The sequence below is a fragment of the Pezoporus flaviventris genome, unplaced genomic scaffold (genome assembly GCF_033815535.1).
Source record: "Pezoporus flaviventris isolate CSIRO_AGI_PZ_B2104156 unplaced genomic scaffold, CSIRO_AGI_Pfla_v1 ptg000005l, whole genome shotgun sequence".
In the NCBI taxonomy this organism is placed as follows: domain Eukaryota; kingdom Metazoa; phylum Chordata; class Aves; order Psittaciformes; family Psittacidae; genus Pezoporus; species Pezoporus flaviventris.
Genome location: NW_026892553.1, coordinates 2,588,692 through 2,603,797, shown reverse-complemented (window position 1 = coordinate 2,603,797; position 15,106 = coordinate 2,588,692). Strand labels below are relative to the sequence as shown.

At 45.0% G+C, this 15,106-nt stretch overlaps 1 protein-coding gene across 1 annotated transcript; it reads right to left on the bottom strand.

Moving 5' to 3' along the window:
* Positions 1 to 241: 241 nt before the first annotated feature.
* LOC133265304 (G-protein coupled receptor 183-B-like) lies at positions 242 to 6,669 on the bottom strand. The gene is made up of 2 exons (XM_061445673.1): positions 6,352 to 6,669; positions 242 to 1,048 (listed from the first exon to the last, which is right to left on the bottom strand). Exons 1-2 carry the CDS (start codon positions 6,387 to 6,389, stop codon positions 352 to 354), a joined length of 735 nt encoding a protein of 244 aa, XP_061301657.1. The 5' UTR covers positions 6,390 to 6,669; the 3' UTR covers positions 242 to 351.
* Between the last annotated feature and the right edge of the window lie 8,437 nt (positions 6,670 to 15,106).

Sequence of the window (15,106 nt, the reverse complement as noted above, 5' to 3'; positions counted from 1 at the left end):
ACAAAAAATGTTTGGGTTGCTTTAGTTTTTAGAACCATTTATGAAATGTCATTTGTTTCACCTCTAAAGTGAATAAACTCTAGATTACAAACAATCAAAGCGAGCCTGTGGTGCTCTAAGGCTCTCAACACAAGCACCCACAGCCCAACTCTGCTGTGTTTCAGTGCCAAGGGGCTCCCCAGCCCCAGGCTCTTCAGAATAGCCATGGCTCAATACCATCATGAAACAGGAAGGTTGCCAAAACATGAGCCCTGGGGCTGGTTATTGAGCAGTTTTCAAACCACCAGTTTGAAGTTGCATTGCAGTGTCTCCTGTTGGGTGTCACAGTGCTGCTTCCCCCAGGCATAGCCACTACTTTGTTTTTAGCGTAGATCTGTTGGACATGCTAAAAAATATTTTGTAGTAGAGGTATACATTGACAATCCTTAAAAGAATCCCCAGGATGTAGCTGAGGGACCTGAGAAGGGCTGCGGCCGTGCTGGAGATGGGAAACAACAAGGTATATGGGCTGTGGGTGAGAGCAGAAGTGCTGCTGGCCTTCAGGAGGTCGTCTGCCTGGAACAGGGTGCACTCTGCAGTCACCAGGATCCAGATGATCCTAGAAGTCAGTCTGGCGTTTTTCACTGTCCGGAAATGCCGAGACTCTGTGGCGAAGAAGGTGATCAAGTAAGCCTCGAAGGCAACGCAGCTCAGCAGCAAGCAGCTGATGTGTGTGTTTGCACTGAGGAGGTTCTGCAGCAGAGCTGATGTGAACACCGGAGATAAGATATTGACACCCAAGGTCCGTACAACCATCTCAGAAGCGATGCTAACAATAACCAGGACGTCTGCCTTTGCTAGGCTTGAGATGAGGACTGCAGTGGACTTGGACGAAACCTTTGCAGACTGCAGGATGATTATGGCGTACAAACTGCCCAGCAGGCCCAGAAATGTGCTGACAGCATTTGAAGAAGACAGGACAAGGTATTGGATGTATTTAAGTACCAGGTATCTTCTGAGGTCTTTCATGTGGTCTCTCTTCATAGAAATGCCCGTAAGGGAGGAGCACCTAGAATACATGTAAAAAAGGGTAATTAAATGTAAAATTAGTGGGGTAGATTCCAGACAAATTATTATGTACCTGCATTTGTACAGACATATGCTGGCATCCGCCGCGCTCCAGCATTACTGTGGTATTGGTTGGTTACGCAGCTTCAGAAGCATTCAGTATGTGAAATCCTCAGACTGCGTCAATTATTAAATAGATTTCATATAAACCCAGGTGATAGCATTTTATTCTAATTAACCCGGGGATCATTGCAGGGAACTGGAATGACTCGGGACTAATAGCAGAAAAAAAATGCTCAGAACGGGGCTACTCTCATTATGCAAGGGTTTTTTTCTGCTTGCCTTTGTGGATCAATTTGGGAATGAAGAATACATTCTCCACTGTTACAGCAAGAAAACTGTTTCTAGTTGTGCTGTGTAGAACAGTAAATGAGGTATTTATTACTCATTCTGGAACACAAAGTGAGAAACTGATGGGAATGCTATCCCAAGTGGTGTCCCAGTTGACTCAGTAGTTGAGAATTGCCATATTTCATTTCCTTTTCCTGTCATTAGCACAACCTTTCATACACATTCATGTGATGTCTGTAGCTTCTAAACAAAACTGACTCCCTGGGCACAGTGTGGAAATAGGCAGTAAAGTGTTGATGCTGGGCTACCGGGGAGAAGGTGGGCTCTGTAATCCCTGCTACAGCTTCATAAGCAAAGAGCTGCTTGCTGCAGAAGCCCAGGGCTTTTTATGTTCTGCTAAAAAGGGATGTGGTCTCTGGTTTGATGTGGTTGGTGGTGGCAAGCCCGTGCACACTGGAGCTCCCAGTGCCTGTGAGCTTTTGGATCTGAGTGCCAGAGTGGGGCTTCCTAGGGCTGTGAGGCTGCTACGTGGCCGGAAACTGGTCCAGGTGGAGCTCAGCCTCAGCTATGGCACCATTTAAAGCGTTTCTCTAATGGTCCTATTTTATATCTACATTTCTTTGGGAGTAAACTAAAAGCCAAAAGTTTTTATTTCAAAAACAATTTCAAGCATTGTTGCTAAAATGTACTGTTTAATTTTCTTTTTCTTCAGTAACATTAACAAAGTCTAAGACCAACTTGCTGTCCCACCGGTGGGATGTCTCTTGGTGTCACTATCATTTTCCTCTTTGGGCTTAACAGAGCTATAGATACAACTCTCGTTTCCACCTGAGAGCTATACTGTGATGTTTCCAGTTTGCTGATTAGTTGAACCTCCTAATGCATCCGTTTGGATATTTATGAACCAATTGTGAGTTCTGACCTGGAATTTGAGGGAGAGTTTAAAGACCTGTGGGAAGTTATCTTCATCTGACCATTGTCTCCTGTACAAGATTGCAAACAGTCCTTTTGCCTTAAATTCAGTGGAAAGAGGTACCTGAATAATCCCCTTCTGCCTGGGGGGTCCTTCACATTCCAATGGGCAGCTTCAATTGAGCTATGTTGCATCACAGTCATTTCATATCAACATGCTGAAGTAATCTAATAAATCAGGGTTGCATCCTAAGGCTCTACTCATTTCCTATACTTGCAAAGTATCCATCAACTTCAACTGTAGCTTTGCATGACATAAAGAATTGGTTGGAGATGACTAACAGCTCAGGATCTGTCCTTTCATTTACGTACTCGTACCTTAAGCAGGAATTAAGTTTGCAAAGTGCCCAGATATTTTTTAGGTATTAATTTAATTTGTGTAATGTTGCATTGAAAGGGTACAATTGTGAATTATCCCTGTGTAGGATAAGGTTATAAGACAGGTAAAAGGCTAACTTGGTTAAATCATGAATTTTCTATGAGGCATTCTTACAGAACAGCAAGCTAAGGAAATGTGGACTAAATGGAACTACAATTAAGTCGTGCATAGTTGGATGGGATACTAGGAAAGGAATAACTATCAGAAATTAGAGGAATGATGTATCAGATGGGAGTTTGCAAAGATCTGACATTTTGTTCCCTTTCATTAACTACAATAAGGAATAGAGATCATGCTTATTAAGTTTGCTTATTAAGTCAACTATCACAGATCAGCAATTACAATTTCAGATCCATACAAGAACTGGTCCCTACGTAGCAGTGAGTGAGAGGAAGAACAAACATGTGAGCAGGAGGAGGAAGCAAGACAGGGGAGGAGGAAGGCTGTCACAGGTAACAATGCTGGCATAAGTGGGTATCAATACAGCGTGTTGATGGTAACACCCATCTGGAGTCAGCAGGAATTGTATCAGGGGAGGCAGATGCCATCTTGCAATGCAATAAACAGGAGGAACGCCTGTAATCACATGGGATGAGTCTTTGGTTTCATTCGGCAGAGGGCAGGTCTTGACTGAAGTATGTGGCCAGTTTAGAGGCCCGCTGTTCAGGAAAGGTATCAGTTGCTGAGAATGTTTCAAGGAGACCGAGGGGATCAGAGATGTGGATAAACGGGGCAATTCATGTTTGCGCACTTATCTCCTTATGCAAGTTCTTGGTATTACTTACGTGAGCACCTTGGAGTTTGTACAGAGCTCCTCCAGTACACTCACCCTGCAGGTCTGGATGGCTCCTTAAGTCCTTACCTGGTTTTTGATTTTGATGGGACAATGGGAAAACGGTAAATCTGAGTGATTCCCATGAAAAGTACCAAGCCAACCTTTTTAAGAGTGGGAACCCACTGCTTGTAGAGACTCGATTTGTACCAGGTTGACTCATCCAAGATTCACACGCACCTTTTCTCTTTTTCTAAGTACCTGAGCCAACTTGTTAGTGGAAGCCTTTGAGGAAGAGGTAGGAAAAATGTAGTTGTGTACATCAGCTGAGCTGTGATACAGTTCCCCTTGCTGTAGTTTTCCACAATGATTAACTAGAAAAATGATTCTGCATTTTCGAGAGAAAGCAAAACCTTTCTGAAATCAAGGTTTTCTGCTCTTTCCATGCACTCAAGGGACTTTGATACTGGTCCTGGTGTAGCCCCTTTAGTGCATACTCACCAAGAAGTGGCTTTGCTTCACTGCTGAAGATGCAAGAAGTGGTGAAGAAGAGGGTTAACCTCTGAACATTGATGTCTGAGTATTGGTTTGACCATTTGTTTCTATACAGAGCATCAATGAAATTAATATTTATTGGAAGGGAACCATTTGAATCCACAATGTGAAAGCCTGTACGACTCACTAGCTAAAAGTGGAAGAGAACCAAGCTGCTGTGTTTACAGTTGAATCTTGTTACCCAAGCGAGCTACTCCTTTGGAAAGGTACATGAAGAATGTTCCGTTGTTATTTGTTTTATTGCAGCCTATTTCTCTGTTTATTGCCATTAAGCATATTTTTGAGGAGAGAAATTATATGCCTTGATAAAGATCTTTGCTCATTTTACAACTGATTACTGCTGTGAATGGTTGTGGATTACACGCTGGCAAGTACATGTAACCTGGCTCAGGCTGCTGTGCGCTGAAAACCCACATGCTGGGCCTCAGGACTGCAGCTAAATTTGAGGCTGAGAGCCCCACATGAGGAGTAGTAAACAAACCTAAGCTGCTTTAAGCAGCTGAATGAGTGAGGAAAATGTGGGGTACATTAACTTTGGGATTTTACATCTCTGGAGAATGTCAAACTAAAACTTCATTGGAAAACAAACTAAATCAAACAGAAATTTGCCATGTGGATACAACCAGATGTCTCCAGAGAACTGGCATCATTCGTACCTTTTCTCCATCCTTTTTCTTTTTTACAGAAGAGGTTTGAAAGGAAGAGAACACCAATAGCTGGATTTACTGCAGAACTGTATCTTGGCCGTTCTCTCAGCTTGTGGGCACTGGGTCCTATCATCTTGCACCCCAGGACTTGTCGATGAGCCCATAAGCTCTTCTAATGATGAGCACTAGAAAAGGAAGCTGAGAAGCTGATACAGCCAGAGGAGATGGCCCAAAGCAGCCCATCTGGGTGCTAAGGAGCTCAGCCTGTTTTTCATGTCTTCCCTTCTTGAAAACATCAGCATTTTACATAACACTGCCAACATTTTGCGTAACACCCCAATGTACTTGGGAAAGGAACTGGAGTTTCTGGATGGAAGATGCCTTCCTACTTTCTGTTAGAGATGTGTCAGTAGTATCCTTCCTTTCAAGCCATAGCTGCCCCAGGAAACAGGAGCATTGCGATGGCTCCCTCCTGCCTCTCTCCACCCCTTTGACACTATAATTTAGTGGTTAAAGCTCTCATCCAGAATGTAGCAGAGCAAGGTTTGATTTCCTCCTTTGCCACAGGGGATTTAGATGTTTATCTCTCCTGGGTGTCCCAACCAGCAGGCTACAGGTTATCCTGAGGTGCGGAGGCTTCTCATGCCACCTAAGGAACCTGGGCACAGTAGGAAAACAGCTGACACCCTGGACCAAGGGGCAGGGATCAGGAAGAAGCTCACAGATCACAGCACAGGTGGTTGCAGATGTTTGATAGGAAAAAGGGCATATCAGTTTCTGATAGTTGCTCCAAATGCTGCTTGGATACATCTGCTCTAGTAAATTCAGCAGAGCTGGAAGACATTCCCAGGTGCTAGAGCTCTGCTCATCAGTCTTGAGAGTGCTCCAATGGTCCCCAGCACAGTTTGGCATCTGGCAGCGCACACCCTCTGAGCACTGGGCAGCCTGGGGCAGGGCTTTGGCAGGAGGCAGGGAGTGCTGGCCATTCTGCAAGGATGGTTTGAGGGTAACCTTCCCTCTGCCTGCACCAGGGTAGGGACTGGCTGCCCACCCTCTGCGCAGCCTGGATCATGCCTGGGATGGGGATGAGTGGGAATGGGAACAGGGGGCTGTTTCCAGAGCAGCTGCTCCCACCCTATCAGAATGGCCAGAATTGGTGAAGAAAGTAATCCAAGCCCATCCATCTGTTTATTTACAGTTTTTAAAGCATCTGCTTGTGGTATTCATTACAGTGACCCGCAGGAGGATCACTGTGCATGGACAGTGACACCTAAACAGTTTATGTTTAGTCCCTGCACAGACAAAACCTCAGGTCAGGCTCACGAGAGGTTTCCTGGACGCACACTTTGCATTTTCAGCCATACTGGTTTTTATCTCCACAGAAATTGCTCTCCCGAGAGACTTTACAAATTCCAGTTAATAATAACTTCTCCTTTGTCACCGGTGCGCCATTGTAGTGTGAGAGGTACACGGAAATACCTCCAGCTCTTAGCCAAATGCTTCCCTTTAATTGTGTCAAAGAATATACAGAAGAGGAGAACAAACCTGAAACCCAGATTGCCACTGAATATCCCGACTGTAATGAAGTTGTATTAGCTTTTACTTAATTTAAAAGGAAAAATACTTACATTTGCTGGAAAAGGCAGCCAGGAATAGTTTTCTGCATCACTGTATTCTGTGTATGGTCTGCAGCAGAGCTAAAATGTGCCGTTCCACTTGGATTGCTTCCTGGGTTTTATATATAGTGTGGCATACTCGGTACCACGTCACAGCATGGGACTGTGCTGACAGAATTTGTTTTCCTAGGCAACATCCCCGGAGCTGGTTTCACAAGAATTACTCGCCTGAATCATGGTAGCCATTAACTTTCATCTGTCTGGAAAAATTGATGCCCCGTGTGGAAGGGGAGTCCCAGACACTTCCTCAAATACATGCCTGGAGATGGAGCAGATTACAGGGTGTAATACTGAGCTCGTCTGGGTGCTGCATGAGCTAACATGGGTTATCCATGAGCAAAAAATCTATTCTGAGCAAAGAAAAGGTGTCCCCTGGCATGAGACACAGCACTGTATCTGGCTGGACTGGGCTGTCCTCAGTGAGTGTTTGTGTTGGTGTAGCCTGGGATACCCAGGTTTGGTGCTGATTACGTTTGCACTAACTCTGTTGCTCTCCAGGTATGACGCTGGTGGAGCTCATCCGTGTTTCAGTCTCTTCGAGAGGTCTCAGTACGATGGGAGAGCACAGGATCCCACAGACATTGTGGAGCATAGCAAGCTGGTAAGTTCACAGCAACAAGAACACGTTCCACAGCTCCCAGCTTTACCGCAGATGCAGATCTTGTGCTTAGAGTCAGTACATGAACACAGGGAATGAAAGGCAGTGACGCTGCATTGGCTTCTGATCAACGGGGAGGCTTTGCTGCCAGTCCAACCCCAGCTCTGCCAGCAGCACTCCCTTCCCTTCAGCAGTTCTCTAAGTCATGGAAAGCTGTAGGAAAATGAAGCAGCTGGAAATGCAGATGCTGCAAAGCACTATCACTGCAGCTGCAGCCACTCCGGGAAGGCAGCCCTGTGCTCTCCTGCCTGCTCAGCAAGCAGCAGCACACTGGGTTTGCACAGGAGCACTGGTGAGAGGACATCTGCCAAAGCCAAAGTCCCTAAGAAAAGGAATTTGTCTTGTTGGTGGTTAAGATAATTTGTGCTTTGATGTAAGCGTATAAATATTTATTCTTTCATTGTATCTGAATGAGTTAGCCTTTGCTAGAGGCCCTCCATAGCAGTTTTCTTTTATCACAACTACCGTTTCTAGTACATTTACTGTTTTCCCTTGCTGACGTGACACAACAGAGCTGTCAGAGCAGAAATTCTGCAAACAGGCTACACGCTTTCTCAGCACCTTGACATTTCGCAATAGCTTGAGGGAAGATAAGGCAAAGCCTCTGTCCCCAGGGCACCACCCATTTCGTCAGAGCACACCGACTCTGTGAGCACAAGGAGTAAAGGACAGGGAAGCAGGAGGGGTGGGATGGGGTGCTCCATACCCAGGCTGTGCCCCGCTTCACCTCGCAGGGCTGACAGATACGGGCAGAGCCAGGACCAGCCATGGGAAAGGCGGCTTGAATCCGTTCCCCTCAGTTAATCTCTACCTGCATGAGCAATCGCTCCCGATGACTGACGGCTTTCAGCGCTCCTCTTTGAACCCACTGGTTAACGCAAGCAGAACAAACACAACAACCCCAGTTGATTTCTGCAGTGGCAGGATATGGTTTCCAGTATTTTTCCATACCCTGTTTATTTTATGCTACACCTTTGTTTGATGGCTTTGGCCAGCTCCCTACACTGATTAGCTGTGCTCTTTGCAGCTGAGGGCTCTAACTCAGTAACTGAAATACAATTGCAAGCCATAAGACTTCAGCAATAGATAAAATATTTTCCATTTTCTTATGTTCAAAGCGCTCTGCTTTTGACCCCAGAGGGTTTCCTGCACTTTTCCCTTGCCATCTCATCCATGTCCCCTCTCACCTCTTTGTAGTGCACCCCAAAACACTGCCAAGGGGCACCTCGAGTACTGACCATTATTCCTACAGCCTCTCTCTCTTGCTGGTACTGAAACCAGTCCTATTCCTATTTCTTTTCCCTTATATTGTGCCAAGGAAAACCTTGTTGAGGAAATCCAGATGAATTACACCATCTGAATATCTTGCACTTTGGGGAGGGTTTTTTAACAATCCCTGAAGATTTGGAGGAAATTATAGGAAGACAGTTTTCTTTGTAAGTAACTCCACACCTTGGTCCTACAGAACAAGTCCTAATTGTTATTCATTGGTGGTTAATCTTTTACCTGATTCTAAAGCCGCACCAGTTGCTGGATTCCCTGGACCATCCAAATTTAAAGCTTTGATATGTACAGCCTTTGCTGCTCTTCCCATTTTTACCTTTGGTTTGGTTTTTGGTTTTGGTTTTGGTTTTTTTCTTGGGTTGCCTGAGAACCCAGAACAGTTACTGCCTGATCTTCAACCAAGATTTCCTGTCTCTCCTCTCATTAAATGGATGGAGGATCTCTGGTCTCAGCTTCTGACTTTATATCATTTCCCATCTTGATTATTCTCAGATATTACACATTTCTCGAGCACTCTTTATGATTACTCGCTGAAGTTCTCCAGAATTCCCTGTTGTTTCCTTCTCTCCCTGGCCCTGCAGAGTTCAAGCAATTCATTCTTAAATTGCAAACCAGTCACACGACTGTCTCTTCTGACTAGAAAATGGAGAAGTCGAAGTCAGGCGGCATTTGCAAGTATGAGGAAGGGTTGGGTGGCACAGGGAAGAGTCTCAAGAACAGGAGTGTCACGTAGCAGCTCCTATGGGCACTGAGCCACAGCCAGGATGGCAGCAAGCCAACAGGAGGGTTCTCGAAAGCTGCTGAGCTGACCTTTGTGCCCCTTCTGATGGAAAACCAGCAGAGCCTGCATGCTGGAGAAGCAGGAATTGAAGAGTTTCAGCCCCATCCCTGCTGTTTCAAGGCTTGTAGCAGCAGAAAGGTTAACAAACCCTCCGAGGGAGGGATGGACTTTCCAAAGCATCCTCAAATCTAGTGCGGCTGCCCCTTGGACATAACCAGCATCCCTAGGCAGGATGCAAGGTGAGGAGATCGCACCTTGGCTGGCAGAGGACAGTGGTTATCTCCCTGGCCGCTCATGGACAGAAACCTTCCAAGATATTCATTACAGAGCAGATGTTTCATGTTGGCCCTTTGGTAGAACATGACGGGGCAGGTAGGGAGATGTGTGACCTGGGTATGTTCTGCTGTTCTCTCAAGAGCACAAGTTTGCACTTTCCCAAACTGCTCATCAGCAAAGACAATAATTAGCTCATTTGTTTTGTTGCTGTTCTCTATTTTCACTTTAGAAAAGGAAATTCACTTTCAATGAGGGCAAATGCTGGGTTAAAACATTACTAATGTAATGTTTATTCCTTGTGGACAAGAAGTCCAGTAATAAGACATACTTGCAAGTGGATTCCAGGATTTCATCGGTCCCTTTTGCATAGCTGACAGAAAAGATTTTCTTACAGGGAAAGAGTGGAGAGGCTGACAAGAAAATCCTTTTTGTCTTAGGTATTGAATGTATCAAGATTACGGATAAATTGCATAAAGAAGATGTGGTGTTTCATAAAATCAGCTGCAGAATAACTAGGCACAAAAAGTTAATGCAAATTTCACTTGGTTTTGGCTTCCTCCTTCACTAACTCCCATTTCCAATCGGGAAATAACAGCGGTAACAGCACTTTGGGAAATGCAAAACTTACTGAGGAGGAAATTCCCCATAGCTGCCCATAGCTGAAGTTTTGGGAACCTCTTGAATGAGTTTGCAAGTTCTCAGCTGACAACTCCTCTACCGAGCAACACTGGAAATCCTGAAGCCAGCCCACTTAACCCCTTCTGAGCACTTGCTCTGCAGAGCTACAACCCTGCCTGCACAAGTCCCTCCTTAGCAGGGACTCGCTTGTTTCTGTCTGCACTGTGCAATGAACAAGCCTTCCTGCCTTCTGATTTTTGTCCATAACGTGGTTTTACACACAGGCTGTCATTCTTGGTCAGGGCTCACAGCAGCTACAGCTCTCTCCATGGCTACCATGGTCAGGTCAGTCTGTTTTCAATTAGAGGTCTGGGGAAGTGTTTTGCTTTGAGTCACAGCACTCTTGCGCTGGCATCACTCAGCTCATCTCCAAGAATGAAGGTGGTGGGAATTTCCCTGGCACCTACAGACTTCCCTGGCATCGGCTCCACAGCTTTCTGCTGAACTCCATCTTCCACATTGAGCGCACACTCGCTATACCCCTGACCAAACGGCCTCCATCCTGGTGCTGTGGATCACGCAGAAGCAAACTATGTGCATACAGTGCTTTCTTTTCAGTGCCAGAAATTAAATGTGGTCTTGTCTCTGCCCTTGGATGAGCATTAGAGGCAATTTTGATATCTCCTCCAAACGCGGTGCCTCAATGTGTCCTCACGATATATTCTGCCCTCTTGCATTATTCACTTTCCAAGGCATAATATTGTTACTTAGCTAATTGAATCCCCAAATTAAACATATTGCAGTTTAAAAGATCTTACAACATCCCATCAATGCAGAAGGCTTTTTTCACTGCAATTATTTGTTTAGTATTTTGCTTTGATTGGAGTTTAGTGTCTCCATCTAATGACCTTTCCTCCCCTTCCTTGATGCACGGTCAAGAACCAATTCCTACTACAAATGGCATGTTTGCTTATTAAGTGTCCCCTTGCTACTTGCCTCCATTTGTCTAAATTATCATTTACTCATATCCTGTGTCCTCCCTTTTTTTATTACTTTATTGGTGGTTTTTTTTACCTGACATGTATGTAAAAGTTTATAGCCTTACTCACGGAGCCAAATATTGCATTCATAAACAGGGGCAATTGTTTTTGACTTCTTTAGCGTGAACAAGATGTATAGGACATTCAGTAAGAATATATGGTGAACTTTCACCAGGTTTTTCTATGAAAACAAAAGCCAAAACAGTAATTATCAACAAGAAGTTATCCTGAACGCTTTGCATGGTTAAGGGAGTCTGTATTTCAATCTCACCCTTGATACAGGAACACAAGATTTTACTATTTCCTGCATTTTATGAATCATCTGACCGAAAATCTTTCAAGATTTTTGTTTGCCTTCAAGTTCCTCACACCTGAGAACAAACAAATCAGCTGTGTATAGCACATGAGAAAGCAGAAACCCACATCCTCTGGCCTGCCACATAAGAGAAGCGTGAGCTCATTTCAGTGATATATACAGGAACTGTGTTGTCAAATTTGGAGCTGCATCCTGAGCACATCCTACTTTTATTATTATACCTAACAGCAAACCAAAGCATAAGAACAGGGCTGAGATGCCTCTTGGAAACATAAATACCTGCAAGAGTTGCTCTGCACCCAGCCGTCCTGAGCAGAGGGAGAATGGGAGTGAGCCAGGCCACTGGGAGGAACTGGTGCACTCACTCCCTTGCTTCACCTTAGAAATTTTGGGTTATATTTTAGTAATAATGCTTCCAAGAATTGAAGTTTGCTCCACAGTAGCTGCAATTGCAGCAAAGCATGATTCATGTCCCACCCCATCACTGCTCTGTGTTTAAGAGTGGTCCAAGGAGTGGAAACTTCCCAGGAACACACTGCTGCTCTCACATCTGCATTGCACCCTGGTTTTGTTCACCCCCAGGCACCTGCACACAGTGCTGTGCACTCCCCAGACTGCCTTCTGCTGCTCTTAGTTGTAGCCTTGGCATGGACTGATGGAACCCACCTCCTACGCAGGCATGGTCCACTTAAAGCCATTTGTTCTTGTATTCAGCAGCAACAACAAATTTACATTTTGGCCCTTCTTTTTAATCATTTTGGCAGCCTGAGCATCTCCTATCATTGGTGTCAGTAGGTGCTGCTGAGTGGCCAGCCAGGCACAACAGAAGTGCAGGTTTTGCTGTGTGTGAGCTCAGGGCAGGAGCAGGTACCAGTAGTGTGTGTCTCATCATCTGCCCTTGCACTGGTAGCAAACAGATGTGTAGATATCCCACTGTTTCTCAGGGCTGGCAAGCCTCGCAGCAGGCTTGGGTGGTATGTCTTCCATATGGGTGCAGTTCACACAGCACCAGCAGCAGCATGGACTGGATGTCTGCTGGCACTGGTGAGCATCCGCCAGTCAGTAAACCCAGAGGGGCGGCGGGGACAGGGTCACACAGACGTGTGGTTATCACTACTGTTCTGGAGCGGGTTCAACATAGATTTCACAGGATTTTGTTCTTTGCTGTCCTCGATACCCAGGAGGATACACACGCGTTGCCCCCTCAGACTTCCTTTGGCAATCATTTTCTTGTGATGTTTTCCCTGAATGAGTCTGATTTCAGATTTCCCCTAAGGGCCAAGTGACGGCACATCAAGGAAATTGCTTTCCAGTGACTGGGACTACACTAGAAGAAGATATTTGCAAATGTGTTTTTCAACGTGGCATTAGTTGTTTTCCAAGGCAATCTTGGCCTAAGGTTGAAGAGTTCATTTGGGTCTGGGGGTGTTGAGGTGTCCTCATGTCTGGGGGTTGATTTGCTCTGTTTTTTTTAAGAAGACAGTTTTGTTCAGGCTTGTAAACTGGAATGGCAAATTATCATTGAGTAAAGAACGAAAACCCCCTGGAACTGAAAATGCAGTCATGAACTGAAAACAGCATCTGAGGTCTGAACATGGTGCAAACTATATAGTAGAATGAGATTCCCGTTTCCTAACAGCACCAGGAAATGGAAGATTTGCTCGGGTCTTGCTGGGTTTTAATTTGGGATGGGTGATACATACATCAGTGCCGTTTCAAGAATGAGGTTCCAGCCCAGAGCAGGTCTTGTAGGTCACATACAAGCAGAAGTAATGTTGTCCCATGTCTCATCAAATGCATATTTACCTGGAGTAAAGGTATTCTCTGACCTTTACACCTTTGTGGCAAATGAAAGCAAAACCAAAGTTTCTTGCAATGATGGGAAGTAAATGCAGAACCATCGGTAAAACCTGAAGGAGTATTTGGGGTTGTAAGAGGTTAGTGAAGGCATGGCTAGAACATGGCAGGATTTGAGCAGATGAAGCCTGTAGTAAGCAGATCTCTGATAGCTTACTCAGTAGCTGAACTGGAAACCCCAACCCAACAGCAGCAACAGCGCTAATGCCATGATCTGTTTCCATACAGATCATTGTATGTGCAACCATCACATAAAACACCCCTTCTACTGCCAAGAGGAGCTGAAAAAAAACACAAGATGAATTACTGGCACTGCCTTCAGTGTTTGCCACAATCTGCTCTTTCTGCATTGAAGATTAACATTGATTATCTTCAGCTGGCGTGGGGGAAGCTAGTTGACAGAAGGAAAAATGTATTATCTCTTCAACAAAAGATCCTGGGAGCTATTCAGAGTGCTATTGTTGCCTAAAAGAATGAAAGGAGGAAACAAATTCTGTGTTACTCCATGCAATTCCTTTATTAGTAGCTGTATTTTGTTTGGACAGATGACAGGCATTAGTAAATTGTTTCCTAGTGGGACCACACAGACGGACAAAAATAACCTACATAGAAAAGCAGTTAATTAAGAGAGAAACCTGACTGCACCATTGCCAGATCTCAGGCAATCTGAGCAAACTCACTGGCAACCCTAGAAAATCAGTTTGGAAACATCATCCGAAGGGAGTTATTTAGGCCTATTTAACATTTAGTTTGCTTAAGCATCAAAAAGTGGGCCATTGTCTCTCCATGCCAAGGTTTGTGTTCTCATTTAACATTTTTGATGGTCAATAATGGGACTAAGCATGGGTGAGTTGAACCCAGCAGCACGCAGCCACCTGTGAGCAGTCACTAAGGGCACATGGAGTAAATCATGCAGTTAGTAGGGGACAATGACTGTACAGACTGTGAACAGAGGGGCTAGCAGAAACCACCTTATGCTGAGTTCTCACTGTGCTTTTCTCTCAAAGACAGGCTGAGTGTCTCGAGTTTTCACAATGAACACAGCCCCCATGTGTGGCACAGCAGCTCCTCGGGAGCAGTCACAGTTTATATAGTTCCCTTGGTCAGGAAAAGGCAAGTCAGGAGGGAAGGGGGTTTGGTAATTGCACAGCTGAGGCTGAGAAGCTCAACTTGGAAGAGGGGGATTGAGGAAAGCAGAAGGATAGAGTTGTTCATCTCAATTTGATACTGGCCAAAGGATGCTATTCCCAAGCCACGTGGAGCCTCCAGCACACCCACAGCTCTGGTCTCCTTGGAAAACCCCCTTACCTGTGTCCTTTCTTCAGTAGACCTGCATGCCTTCACTGCTTTGTAAGTGCCCAGCTCTGATGGAGGGGGATCTCTGATCACCAGAGCAGGATTTCAGCACAAGGAATTCCCCTTCTCTGGCATTTGTTCTGAAGGAATTTGATTTATCTAATGTCCCTTATTTAGTGCTTACTGCTGTGGCACTAATGTGGCTGTAAATTTGCTCTTTTGCTGCTGCGGTAAAACCCATTCCCTTTCCTGTAAGCGCAATCTCATATGAGGAAGCAAGAAAGAAGATAGAAGTGAGAGTATGGGCACCTTTAACTTCTATTTCCTCAAGCCTTTGCCTTTTCATATTTGCATTATCACCTCCTGCTTTGCCTTCTCTCCCCTGTTGCAGCTCATATGCAGCATTACAAGTTTTTGCATGAGCCACTACTCTTCTTACACTTCTTGTCATCTATAACAGCAATGTTGTAACTCTGAGGAAAAGCTTAGAGGCAGCCTAAATGCTTACTAAATGAAACTGGCGCTTTGTTCATTGTTACCCTCTCTTTCAGCTGTGTTCTCTCTCCTGTTCCTTTCTTATG

Excerpts from the sequence above, each read along its gene's own strand:
- LOC133265304 (XM_061445673.1), bottom strand. The coding sequence starts at position 6,389 with ATGCAGAAAACTATTCCTGGCTGCCTTTTCCAGCAAAT. Across the intron at positions 1,049-6,351 it reads GGCTGCCTTTTCCAGCAAAT|GTGCTCCTCCCTTACGGGCA; the intron begins GTAAGTATTTTT and ends CATGTATTCTAG.